We start from the raw sequence: 14988 nt of genomic DNA on the forward strand, positions 1-14988 counted from the left end.
CCATGAATAATTTCTCTTTGGTCGACCACGAAGAATTCTTTTTTTGCTTCGACAAAAATCCATGAACGACACGGATTATTCATCTTATTTTTGGTCGATCGCTGCATGAAATGATGAAAATAATGAACTGGTCAAAGAAAATGGAGCAAACTTACTGTATTTTTCTTCAAATACAGACGTATTTACAGAAGAATGGGGGAACAATATGTAGGAGTAGATTTAGATCTGGATCTGAGGAATGAGCGCCACAATACTTGAGCAACCGTGGTCAATTTCGATTTATTGATACGCGGAAGAGGTAGATGCGGTAGATGAGTTCTTTAAATTTGGGAAGCTTTGGGAATTTTGTGGGGATTTTGTGCGTGGAATGGGAAGAAAGAGAGAGAACAACTAATAATTAATCAATTTAGGAAGTTAACTTTAATTAAGGTTTAATTTAACTAATCAAGAGTCAACTCCTTCTTTTTTAAAAAAAAAGTCAGACTCCTTGTTTTTTAAATCTTTGCCCACGTAATCCCATTTTTTAAATTGTCCCCTTCCGGTTGTGGATAAGTCGGGAGATCTATTGTATTTCATATAATGTACAGATGATGAAAAATATAATAACGAAAATTAGATAATGTTTAAAGTCGTTTAAATAACATCATGTTTATAAGTATTTATCAATCTAAATATATCGAAACACAATACATAAAATTATATCATGATTATAAATAATATATATTCACTTATTTATATAACATTTTTCAATCCGCGACATAATACAGCTCTTTTATATGATAAATCAACAAAATTATTTTTCATTCAAATATTATTCAAAATGAAAAAAAAAACAATAAAAATAAAATTAACAGAATAGTGAATTTTATCAAAATCAGAACTAAAATTGACTTAAATAGAGTACACATAGACAAACATCTAGGCTTGTCAAATTGGATCAGGCCCGTCGGGTCGGACCGTCTCTTCATAAAAATTGAGCGGGTTGGGTTAATAAAATAACAGCTCGTTTGGAGGCGGAGCCAAACGGATTGAGCCCGTTTGGGTTGCGGCCAAACGGGTTGACCCGTCAAATTAGGGTATAATTTATATTTTAAATTTTATATAAAAATTCCTATTTCTTCATTATTTTTTCTCATGTGCCTAAGCCCGTCAAATTAGGGTAGAATTTTATATTTTTAAGTTTTATATAAAAATTCCTATTTCTTCCTTACGCATGTGCCTAACTTCAATCACTCTGGTAAAATCTCTATGCTTCTTTTTTTTTTGAAGATGTTATACTCTCCAGTCTCCTCCCTTTTTTTAATGTTTAACTCGAACTAATCCAGAATTATCGAAATAATATAGTAAATAAAGTAAGTATGTGTATTGTTGAACACATAATATTTTTTGAAATTTACAACCGTATGTTTCCTCGACTTTCTGTTTCTTCTAATATTTCTCACTTTTTAAGAAAATGTGGATGGTAAGAGCTAGGTGTCAAATGTAGACAAACCCTTAAGATCGTTAATTTTTGTTTTCTTGTGAAGACAAATCTTTAAGAAACTGGAGAAATGTATACTACAAAAGAGAGTTCACATTTAAAGGTTTCATTGATATTATTAATTTTTAGTACATATGTACGATGAAATCTTGTGTGAATTAGAATAATCACTTTATTTTTTTATAGATTATATTGATTGTTGTATGCTTTCAATGTCTTATTTCAATGTTTTTAAGTTTTTTTTATTAAATTATTTGACTGAAATATATTTTTCTTCTATGTTTATTTTAATATTTTTTAGTATTTTTTTAAAAATAATAAACGGGTTGGCCCGCCTAACCCGCGGCCCAAGATGGGTTGGGCTGGGTTGGCCATTTAGAGGCCCGCCCCGCCCCGTCTAATGGCGGGTTGCGGCGGGTTACGGGCTGGCCCGCCCCGTCAGCCCGTTTTGACATGTATACAAACATCAAATAAAATTATCTTAATTGACTAAATTATCAAAATAATGTTAAAATAAAATCAGTAAACTTGTTTTTAAAGTAAATATCACTTTTGTTTTTACTAACTTTTAATACATTGCGGATTTTATTTAATTTCTATGTTTTTTAGAATACATATCATAGATAATTAATTCTATATCAGAATGAATCATTTATAAATTAATATTGGTGATTAATAATTTAAGAAAAATAAAATTTTAACATAATACAACTCAAATAAGTATACATAGTAAAAAACATATATAAATAAAATAATATATAATACTTAGTTAAAAAAATTATATGTAAAATTGTAATATATAACAAATGATAATAAACTATCAATATAATTCATATTTATTATAAGGATTATATTGATTAAATTTTTTTAAAGATTATATCATAAATTAAGTTTAAAATTTAGAAGAAAAAAAAAAGAAGAATGTGTATTAATGTCTAAATATATCTAAGATGAACAACGAATCATAAAAATTGACTAAGAAATGTAAATAAATAATTTTTTGTCATAAAATTTAGAAAATAAAGAAGAATGTGAATTAATATCCGAATTTATCAAAGATGGACAATGAATTACAAAAAACGCCTTAAAAAGACATATTAATTTGCTAAATTAAAAGAATAAGGAAATGTAAAAAAATAATTTTTTTGGCATAAAATTTAAGAAATAAAGAGAAATGTGTATTAATGTCCAAATTCATTTAAGATGGACAATGAATTAAAAAAACCCTTAAGAAATTGACTAAGAAATGTAAATAAATAATTTTTTGTCATAAAATTTAGAAAATAAAGAAGAATATGAATTAATGCCCAAATTATCAAAGACGAACAATGAATAACAAAAAAACCCTTAAAAAAACATATTAATTTAATTTGCTAACTTTAATGAACAAATAAATTTAAAAAAATAATTTTTTTGACATAAAATTTAAAAAATAAAAAGAAATATGTATTAATGTCCAAACTCATTTAAGATGGACAATGAATTATAAAAAACCGTTAAGATAACCTAATAATTTAATTGGTCAACTTAAATGAACAAGGACATATAAAGAAATTCACAATTGAAGTGGTATATTTATATGAAGATGGACAATGAATAACAAAAAAACCATTAAAAAGACATATTATTTTAATTTGCTAACTTTAATGAACAAGGAAATTTTTAAAAAAATAATTTTTTGGCATAAAATTTAAGAAATAAAGAGGAATATGTATTAATGTCCAAACTCATTTAAGATGGACAATGAATTACAAAAAAAACCCCTTAAGATAACCTAATAATTGAATTGGCCAACTTGAATGAACAAAGAGATATAAGAAAATTCACAATTGAAGTGGTATATTTATATATATATATATATATATATATATATATATATACATATATTTATGAAATATACAGTTTTGATATCCTGCTCATCTACCATGCACACTTTTGTGAAAATAAAGGTATGCATAGTAGGTATGCAAGATATCAAAACTGTATATATATTTTTATTATAACAAAGGTGATAAAGGTTAATGAATATATATATTTTTTTATTTTAGGAAAATTATCGGCACAACTAAATAAATAAATAGCCTAATTGATTTCCAAAATAACTTCCAAATTTAAACTCCATGTTGGCTTAACTCATCTAAACCATCCGATATCATAAATATTTGATTTTAGAAAATAAGGTTTTTCACCATATGTTTTATGTTGAAAAACTGATAACGGTTTGAGCAAAAAAATTCACAAACTTATGTGTATGTATGACCTAATTATCCTTACAAAAGAATGGAACATAATAAAAATATGATAAAGTGCATGTAATGTATTTACTTGTGAGGTGTTTTCACCGAAGTTGATAATATTTCCTGACAGCATTCTCAATAAATTTTTTTCAGAAGTGATAGCTCTAACACTAGAAGAGCAATGTGTTGTACGTGTGTTGTCCTAAATGTTGTAATATCTAAGACAATATCCGTGAGTGATCAGAATGTGCATATGCATGGAAATTTCCTAAGATTGAAAAATATCTCAAAATCTAATGCTTTTGTGAATATGTTCGCCAGTTGGTTATTAGTCCCAACAAATGCCATGCGGATCAAACATTTCTGTACTAAATCTCGAATAAAATGATGTCTAATGTTAACGTATTTTGTTAGAGAGCATTGTACTGGATTTTTTGAGATGTTAGTTGCACTTACGTTATCACATTATGCTATGAGAGTATCACTCTTAAGCAATAGTCTTCTACTATTTGATTCATCCATGGAAGTTGAGAGCAACATCTTTCAACTACCACATATTTAGATTCAACAGTCGAGAGTGACACACAATCTTTCTTCCAATTATACCATGAAACTAAGTTATTTCTAAGGTATAAATAACCTCCCGTAATGCTCTTTCTGTCATCTAAATCCCCAGCTCAATTGGCATCACTAAATATTACTCAATTGGTTTCTCTAGTGTACCACAATCTCAGATCCGAAGTGTCTGATTTGTATCATAATATATGTTTCACAACTTTTAAGTGTGATTTTGGGATTTGATTGGTACATCACACACAAACATACATTAAACATGATATCTGGATGGCTTGCAGTCAAATATAGGAGACTGCTAATAATGCTGCAGTAAAAAGTGTTGTCAACACCTTCAATAACATTGTCTTTGCATAGTTTCTCACTAGACTACATCGGAGTTTTCATGTGTTTATTGTTATCATGTCAAAATTTCTTCACTAAATTCTTTGAATATTTGTTTTGAGACAAAAAGATTTCATCTTACAAGTGCTTTATTTGAAGGTCAAGGAAGAAACATAACCCGCCTACCATGTTATTTTCAAATTTCGAAGACATACATTCAACAAAATTATTCACATGATTTTTTGAAGAAGCACAAAAAATTATCAACAACATAAACTTGACATATGAGTATATCATGCTTCAATATTTGAACGAAAAGAGTTTTATTGACCTCACCTTGTTTGAAGTCAATCTCAAGTAGATAATCAGTCAACCTACCATATCAAGCACGTGGAGTCTATTTCAGTCCATATAATGACTTTTTCAGCTTGTAAACATGGTCCAAGTTATGTGAATCCTCAAATCCTTTTAGTTGACTCACATAAGATTCTTCATCCAAAATTTCATTCAAAAAAGCAATTTTTACATTCATTTGTTAAATTTTAATCCATATGTGAAATGCAATGGCGTGCAATAGTCGGATAAACTCAATGCGAGCTACACTAGCAAAGGTTTAATCCAAATCCACCTCCATCAACCTGTGTATACACTTGAGCAATCAACCAAACTTTATTTCTAACAACATTCTCTAATTCATTAGTTTTGTTCTTATAAATCCATTTTGTTCCAATCACATTAACATGTTGAGAGAATACAGAACTTATGGATATTAGTTCGATCATTTTTTTAATAGTCAATGTTTTCCTTCCTTCGAGTTTGCATGTCTCATGTACATCTTCAATGATATGTGACGAGATACGATTCTTCTATATTTTGTCGAGAATATTTTTCCATAATCTTTCATACCATCATCACTTTGTTGATCCTCCTCATATTCTTTGGATCTTAGCGGCCATGTTGTGCTGGGTGTTACAATATCCGTACTATTCAGTGGCATGGGCACTACTATCAATCTTCTTTATCATCTTCAATTGTTTTTCCTTTGAAATCAATAAAATTATCAAATACAACATTAATGGATTCCATAATCGTGCTTGTTTTTAAATTAAACATTAATTAGATATTAATATTTGTAGAGTATCCAAAAAACAACCACTTATCACTTTTAGAGTCAAACTTGCCTAGTTGATCTCTATAATTTAAAACAAAGCAAGTTCATCCAAAAATATGAAAATATAAGATTCGGTCTCTTTCTCATGATTATCTCATACAATGTCATAGTAGAACCATTTATAAAAATACACGATTTGAAAAATGACATGATGTGTTTAGGGTCTCAGTCCAAAAAAGTTTTGAAATATTCTTTGAATTCAGCATCACTCTAGCCATTCTTTCAAGGTACGTTTTTTTCGTTCGGCAATATCATGTTGTTCGAGAGTCTTTGGGGTAGATAACTCGTGATTTATACATTTCTTATCACACAACAGTGAAAACAAAAAGTTCTCAAACTCCTTTATCATGGTCAGATCTGATTTTTCTTAGCTCTAAGTTATGCAGGCTATTTAAATTTGCAAGTAAACTTTTAAAAGCAATGAAAAGGTCTGATTTTTCATAAGAAAGCTTACCCATGTGAACTGTGAAAAATCATCGACACAAACAAAAGAATACTTTTACCTCCATAGCTTTACTCTTCCATTGGACTTATAAGATCCATATGTAGTAGCTCAAGACAGCGTGTTATGCTGAAGTGCTGCAACACGAGGTGCAACACCTGAGTTTGCTTACGCTTTTGGCAAGCTACGCAAACATATAGTACCCCTGAGAATAAATTGAGTGTGCGTCGTACAACATCATAATTACTAAGGTTTTTCAATATCTTGAAGTTTGCATGACTCAATTTTTTATATCATAGATCAAGTTCACTACTTTTATATGTTCGAAAATAAGTTCTTCTCATAGTTAATAGCAATTATCTGCATATCTTGTACCTGACATCACAAAAGTGCTTATCAAAAACTTGACAATATTTTTTTTTATCAAACTTAACATACTTATTATGTTTAAATTAAGTCACTTGACATGAATCATATTGTGAAGCTTGGGGATTCCTTCTATATTCAGTGTTCATTTTCTAATTATCCTTCCTTTTGCACCACATCCACATGTCACTCTTCCATTCTTTTGTTTAACATAGTTTGTTGATGGAGATTCTGTTGATATCCCTAGATATTATACTATTGTTCAAAAGAGTTTATTTCTTAATTAAATTCTTGTTTTCATATTTGTGTTGGACTCTATACAACGAATAAACTCTAGGGAAAATGAAGTCTATAAATAAGATATCATTGATGCTGCGTAGATGTGGTTTTTGAGTTGAAGGAGAGCAACGAAACGTTGCAGGAAGAGCAAGGAATTACATCGGAGAATTAATAAAGAGCTCAAGCCAAGATGTATTGTAGTGTTACCGTGAAGTGTTGAAGACACTCGAAGACAACGCCCATATAAAGTGTTGGTTGAATAGTTATTTGTGGCTCTGGGTTTCGGCGATACAGTTGTTGCATCCATGGTTTTTTTTTTTTTTTGAGATCCAATTTACTTCATTGACTTGTTAAAAAAACTAGTTTTTCGTAGTTTCACCAGTATTGTTTTGTAAAATAATTATTGTTTTCTGGTGAATATTTTATTTTGAGACAGCACGACACACGTTTTTATACTCATACGTGATTTATTTTGTTTTATTTTATTCAGTAAAATATATTGTGTGTTAAATTAATGTATTCCGCTACATATTGTGAGTATGTGTTATAACATATGCACACAACACATAAATATGAAATATACAATTTGTACTTTTATGTTAAACAAATCTTTTAAATGCCTAAAATGAAATAGACGTGGCCAAAGTGGTTATTTGAATTTTTCTTGTAATAACATGTTTTAATGCCAAAACTTAACGAATTTAATTTAATTGTTAGGACTTTATACATGATTCAATAATCAGGGATCGCTTTTCTGTGAACTATAGAACCGTGAAAATATTGGTGAAAATATTGGTGAAAATAAAAATTGTAGGGAGGCTTGAATGTGGGCTAGTTACTCTGTCTTTCCACTTCAGATCGAGAAAGCACTAACGATATATTAATATATAAAATTTAACATTAATACTTAGTTAATTCATTTAAATAATTTTTAATAGATTAATATGATAGAAGTGAAATGTAATCAATCTTGTGTTGTAAAGATACAAGTTAAAGGGAATTTTTTTATATAAAAAAGGAAAAAAAATATAAAATTATAATGGATTATAGGGTATGATATTTTCTAAGGAATTTTCAAAGAAAAATTCCTTATTTTTTTTCAATGGATACGAATTTCCTACAATTATTATTATTATTATTGATCCAAACTAAATAGCTGACTTTTTTTTTTATTTCTCTCTTGTCGCCCAAGAAAATTTGAAAATCAAGGCAGGTTTGACGAAATAGGATTCGTTTAGTTGTTCTTTTCACGGTTTATAAATTATATATTAAATAATAATTAATTTTTAAAATTCTTTTCACGGTTTAAAAATTATAGTAAATAATAATTATTTTAAAAAGTAAATTTACAAGAAGGCTTATTGAACTTTAAAAACAAGCATATTAATATGGTACTCAAACCATTATTCAGACCACACGTACTAACCATGAAACACTGTCAAAATGACCTTAAAATACATTAGACAAAAACTTATGTGGGACGATCTCACGTATCGTATTTTGTGAGACATATATCTTATTTGGGTCATCCTGAAAAATTATTACTTTTTATACTAAGAGTATTACTTTTTATTGTGAATATCGGTAGGGTTAACTCGTCTCACAGATAAAGATTCGTAAGACCGTCTGACAAGAGACATATTCAATACATTATGTCTTAAAATTAAAAGACATTAAATTATTATACATTATTGTAAGTTGATTCAAATTTTATAAATAAATATAGTCATATATCCATTTTTTATTTGACTGATCATATCTATATTATACAGAACTTATCATTTCATCTCACGAACCAAATAATATATTAAATTTTGATATTAACGGTCTTGAATATTCCCAGGCTAAAAAGGCAAGATATTACACCATTGAGGGTTTTTTTTTTTTAAATAATTTAATTTTTAAAATTAATTTCAAAAGTTATTTAAAAAAAAAACGTTTGCAAAAATAGCTCAATCCGCTCTTACGAAGCGCGGCTAACGTGGAGCAGCGTCCGTACTTCGTAAGCGCGGACTCTGCAAACGTGGAGCAGCGTCCGTGTTTACGAAGCACGGACGGTTCTTGCGACGGACTTTAGCGACGGGTTTTATACCAAAACCGTCGCTAAATGGCACCAGCTATAAACCGTCGCTACAATTGAATCAGCGACCGTTTACCAACCGTCACTAAAATTGAATCAGTTACGGTTTACAAACCGTTCGCTCTTTTTAACGACGGAATAAACCGTCGCTAGCATCCGTTGCTACGTTTTGCTATTTTCTTTATCATCAGACACAACACACTAATAATAGTATTAACAACATGTACATGTACGCCGCGGATAATATTGAACTTTCAACGACTTGTATCTTTGCAGCATGCAATGTGCGATGCGGAAAAAGAATTCGCGCGCTGCGAAAAACCGTTTTTGTTGTAGTGAAGACATTAAAAAAAAAGACAAAAATTCATCACGAAATAAGTTTTTTCAGGAACCTCTACTATCCAACCTCGTTTTTTTAGTGAGTCAGGGATGGATGATTTTGGTTTGTTTGGCCAGCTGGATTTTTGACCAAGACGGAGTTTGAAAATCCTACTAACTTATAAATTATAGTACACCATCATAAAAAGGTAGACTATCCAGCAGGATTTTCAAACTCTGTCTTGGTCAAAAATCCTTTTTCCGCAGCGGGCAAATTCTTTTTCCGTAGCGTACATTGCATGCTGCAAAGATACAAGTCGTTGAAAGTTCAAGATAATCCGCGGCGTACATGTAAATGTTTTTAATACTTATTAGCGTGAGGGTACGACTTAGCGACGGATATTAGCGACGGTTTTTTCCGTCGCTAAAATGACCGTCGCTGATTCAATTTTAGCGACGGTTTATAGCTGGTGAAATTGAGCGACGGTTTTGATATAAAATCCGTCGCTAAATTCCGTCACAAAAACCATCTGTGCTTCGTAAGCACGGACACGAAGCACGGACGCTGCTCCACGTTTGCAAGGTCCGCGCTTACGAAGCACGGACGCTGCTCCACGTGAGCAGCGTCCACGCTTTGTAAGCGCGGATTGAGCTATTTTTGCAAACGTTTTTTTTAAATTACTTTTGAAATTAATTTTAAAAATTAAATTATTTTTAAAAAAACCCCACCATTGAACATACTTATGCGATTGTGATGTCTCAAGAAAAAATAATCACTAGAAAATAAATCAAATTTATAAAACTTATATTAGATAAAAAACGAAAATTATCTTCCTTAACAAGTTAAGAAAATAAATTGCATCTTAGCATATAAATAACAAAATAACCAAACACAAGAATGTCAATCTTGCCAAAATTCGGAGCAACATAACAATTCTTCAATTAACACTTTGTACATGTATTGTCTTCAAATGTTTCCAACACGTCACGACAACATAGTGAAACAATGATACTTCGTCTTTGCGAGTTTTTCAGAAAATTCTCTCTTTGTTCTCTAGCATCTAGATCGTCTCGCTTTTTTATTTGGTGGATTAAGTTTTCTTCAATATATATATAAAAGTGATACCCCATGGATGGGCCCGCTACCCCTGGCCCATCCCAAGCCCAAATGAAAGACAAGCCCATCAAGGGCTCATGTATTCTCCTATAAATACCAGGTTTGAATGTTCAGTTCAGGCATTCAATTCACTATATTGTTTTCAGCAGCACACTTAGCTGCTCCCCCTTATATCCTCAGTCACTGACTTGAGCGTCGGAGGGGCTACGCCAGGACACCCTCCTGGCCCCCTCTTAACGATCTTATTTGTGATTTCAGGCTCAGGATCCTTTCAAAACCCTGCGTCTGTACTAGTGACACTTGCTGGGAGCGGACCCTAAATTTCCCGTGAGTATCACTTGTCGCCGTCTGTGGGAAGTTTGAGTTGAGACATAGAGATGGTAGGTAGGAGAGGAAGCATAAGAGTTAACCCAGCGTCATCGCGTCCTCAGAGGGACCCAAACCGTCTCATGTTGAGGCGAGGCAGGAACAACCCCGTCCGGAAACGAGAACTGAACAACCTCGTCAAGAGAACAGGGTCGAGCAACCCCGTCCTAATGAAAATGTGGGGAACTTGACCCTGGAGCAGTTGGGCCACTTTATCACTCGGATAGTGGATGAGGCTATGAAGAGGAACCAAGAATTTATGTTTGCTGAAGAGCAAGCCACTCGTCAAGAGCAAGAGGAAAATGCTTAGGGCCACCAGAGTAGGGTTGAAGAGACATAGCCCCACCAAAGTGGGGATATTGGTGAGATGAGAGAAATGTGGAAGGAAATACAGATGTTGAGGCAGCAGTTGGGAAGCAGAGCGCCGACACCCAAGAGAGGAAGTCCCTTTTCACTAGCCATTTTAGTAGAAGGACTTCCTCCAAATTTTCGACAGTCGAATGTGGGAGAGTATGATGGACATACGGACCCCGAAGAACACTTGGGGAGATTTGAGAATGTGGATCTGTTGCACCAATATTCAGATGGGGTCAGGTGTAGGGTTTTTCTGGGCACGTTGGTGAGGTCTGCTCAGCAATGGTTTAACACCTTGCAGCCCAACTCTATACGATCTTTCGAGGATTTTTCCGCTGCTTTCTTGCAAAGATTTTCTAGCAGCAAAACACACAAAAAAAACTATTTGAGCCTGTTTGAGGTGAAACAACAAGAAGCTGAAACTTTGCGAGAGTTTGTTCAGCGTTTCAACAACGCAGCGTTATAGATACCAGCGGCCACTCCTGACATCATGATAAGTGCCTTTACCCAAGGACTTAGAGGAGGAGAGTTCTTTAAATCGTTAGTGAAGAAACCTCCATCAAGTTATGATGATCTGTTATCTCGAGCGGAAAAATATGTAAATCTCGAAGATGCCCAACGGCATAAGAGGATGGAGCAGCGACTTGGGGGAAGTAGAGTTGAGGGAGCGGAAAGAGGAAGTAGGAAGAGAGGCGCGGTCGAGAGGGAGGATGATAAGGCTAGGGGCAGAGGACAATTCTCATCTCATGTTCCTCTGGATGGGAGTCGGGACAAGGTGATGGAAGTGAGGGAGTCCGAGGGGAGGTGGGAGAAGTCGCAAAGGGTTGAGTGCAGTGCTAGATTGCCTTCGCGGGATATACGAGAAGGATCCTCATCCAAGAGGCGACAGAGGTCTCGCTCGTCCCATAGGCGTGGAGCGTGGTCAAGGTCCTCCATGGACAAGTCAGAGGATCGGGGACCAGAGAGGGGAAGGTCGAGATGTCCCTCAGAAGCCCGTCCAACCGAGGAGGGGAATGAATGAGGATAACCACCCTACGAGAGGAATGATTCATATGATCTCGGGGGGTTCTACTGATGGAGACTCGGGGCGAGCTCGGAAGGCACATGGGAGAAGGTTGGAGAACTTTGAGATATCTAGGGATGCAGACTTACCACAAGACCCTGTCATCAACTTTGGGCCGGAATACCTTCGAGGCGTTGTGGCTCCACATAACGATGCCTTGGTGGTAACGGCCACCATTGCCAATTACGATGTGGCGAGAATATTTATTGATAATGGAAGCTCCGTGAACGTCTTGTTCAAGAGCACGTTGGATCAAATGAAGATGAGAGGATTTGAGTTTGAGCCGGTATCCACCCCGCTGTATGGGTTTGCAGGACACGCTATCCCGCCTTTGGGTCAGATTGTTCTTCCCTTATCCTTGGGGACTGATCCTCGGCGGGTAACAAAGATGATAGCCTTCACTGTGGTAGATATCCCGTCAGCATATAATGGAATAATAGAGCGGCCATCCCTGAAGGATTTCAGAGCCGTAGCTTCCACTTATCATTAGAAGCTTAAGTTTCCTGTGGGAAAAGGAGTTGGAGTCTTGTGTGGGGACCAAAAAGCCGCGCGTCGATGTTATGAGGGGGTAGTGAGGGAGGAGGGGAAAAGAGCGCGTGTAGAGGTTCACATGATTAAGAGAGGAAGAAGTGAGTGACTTTGTCCCAGGGAGGTATAAGAGGAGCATAAAAGTTGGAGAAAGCGCAGGGCAAGGCTTCAAAGGGACCCTGAAATGCTTACCACCTCAGAAAATATTACTCTTGAATTTATTGTTAATGTATTTCATCTTTGCATTTTCCTATTTAATCAGTTGGAATTCAATAAAGCCAAGTTCTTATATTAAGTTCATGGATGTTGTTGTATTGTGAGGATGAAATAAATTTTATTTTCCTGCTAAGACATCGTCTAGCAGAGGAGCAGTGGGGAGAGGAGCAAAAATTTTATTTTCCTGCTAAGGCATTGCTTAACAGAGGAGCAGAGTTGGGGTGAAAGAAAGATTTTATTTTCCTGCTAAGGCATGGCCTAGTAGAGGAGCAGAGTTGGGGTGGGGAAAAATTTTATTTTCCTACTAAGGCATCGCCTAGTAGAGGAGCAGAGTTTGGAAGAAGAGAAAAATTTTATTTTCCTACTAAGGCATCGCCTAGTAGATGAGCTGAGTTAGAGGACGGGGAGAAATTTTATTTTCCTACTAAGGCATCGCCTAGTAGAGGAGCAGAGTTGGGGCGCGGAGATATTTTATTTTCCTACTAAGGCATCGCCTAGTAGAGGAACATCGTGAGAAATTAAATTTTCCTGCTAAGGCATCACCTAGCAGAGGAATTAGATGGAGGGAGTGTTCAATTTTTATTTTCCTGCTAAGGTATTACCTAGCAGAGGAGTTAAAGGGTGGGAGTGTTGAGTTTTTATTTTCCTGCTAAGATATCACCTAGCAGAGGAGTTAGAGGGTCAGGGTGGAGAATTTTTATTTTCCTGCTAAGGCCCGGCTTAGCAGAGGAGTTAGATGGTGGAGGTGTTGATTTTATTTTCCTGCTAAGGCATCGCCTAGCAGAGGAGTTAGAGGGTGGGCGCGTTAAGTTTTATTTTCCTGCTAAGGCATCACCTAGCAGAGGAGTTAGCGAGTGGAGGCGCGCCGGGCGAGCGTAGCAGGTGATGGGCGAGCGCGACGCTCGGTGAGGGTGTGGCGCGGCGCGAGGCGATGGGCTCGGCCGGCGAGCTCATCTGCTCGGACGATGGTGAGGCGCGCGCAGGGCAGGGGTGTGGCGCGGCGCTGCGATGTGGTGAAGAACGCGTGAGGGTCGCGGATGGTGGTGCGGTGATGGTGGAGTAGTGCTAGGGTTGGCGCGCATGTAGAGCGTAGACGGGAAAGAGCTTGTGAATAAATTGACGCGGTGCTAGGATTACGATTTGATTTGTTTCCAAATTTTTGGGGACTGACGAACGGCTGGAAGATAATGCACAACTCGCACCCGGTAACCTGAGGACAGCACGACTAATCGAACTTCGAACCTGCGATTCAGTTCGACTCGGGAGGGGGAGACTGGTGATACCCTATGGATGGGCCCGCTACCCCTGGCCCGGCCCAAGCACAAATGAAAGACAAGCCCATCAAGGGCCCAGGTATTCTCCTATAAATACCAGGTTTGAATAGTTCAGTTCAGGCATTCAATTCACTATATTGTTTTCAGCAGCACCCTTAGCTGCTCCCCCTTATATTCTCAGTCACTGACTTGAGCGTCGGACGGGCTACGCCAGGACACCCTCCTGGCCCCCTCTTAACGATCTTATTTGTGATTTCAGGCTCAGGATCATTTCAAAACCCTGCGTCTGTACTAGTGACACTTGCTGGGAGCGGACCCTAAATTTCCCGTGAGTATCAAAAAGAAACAAATTTAAGAGCTAAATTATGTCTTGTAAAGCAAGACACGATTTTTTTTCAAACCAACGGCCCACCCTCTTGCGGATTATTCATAGTCTATAACCCTATCGTAGACAATAAATTGCTGTCGTTCAGACTTCATATGCTAACAAGAAAGAATCCAAAGTGTTCACTTTTCAATTCACACATGAATTTTTCATTTTCCTTTTTATTTTTTATTTTTATTTTTTGAAGTAGACACTAGAAGTTCATTCCCAACTTGTTTTTCTATGAGTAGGTCTCATGTGAGACCGTCTCACGGATCTTAATCCGTGAGACCGTCTCACGGATCTTAATCCGTGAGACGGGTCAACCCTACCCATATTCACAATAAAAAGTAATACTCTTAGCATAAAAAGTAATACTTTTTCATGGATGACCCAAATAAAAAATCCGTCTCACAAATATGACCCGTGAGACCGT

At 35.4% G+C, this 14988-nt stretch overlaps 1 protein-coding gene across 1 annotated transcript; it reads left to right on the forward strand.

Moving 5' to 3' along the window:
- The first annotated feature begins 12150 nt into the window (after positions 1-12150).
- Positions 12151-12660, forward strand: LOC140829599 (uncharacterized). The gene has a single exon (XM_073192914.1). It carries the CDS (start codon positions 12151-12153, stop codon positions 12658-12660), a length of 510 nt encoding a protein of 169 aa, XP_073049015.1.
- Positions 12661-14988: the final 2328 nt, after the last annotated feature.

Source organism: Primulina eburnea, chromosome 4 (genome assembly GCF_022965805.1).
Source record: "Primulina eburnea isolate SZY01 chromosome 4, ASM2296580v1, whole genome shotgun sequence".
In the NCBI taxonomy this organism is placed as follows: Eukaryota; Viridiplantae; Streptophyta; class Magnoliopsida; order Lamiales; family Gesneriaceae; genus Primulina; species Primulina eburnea.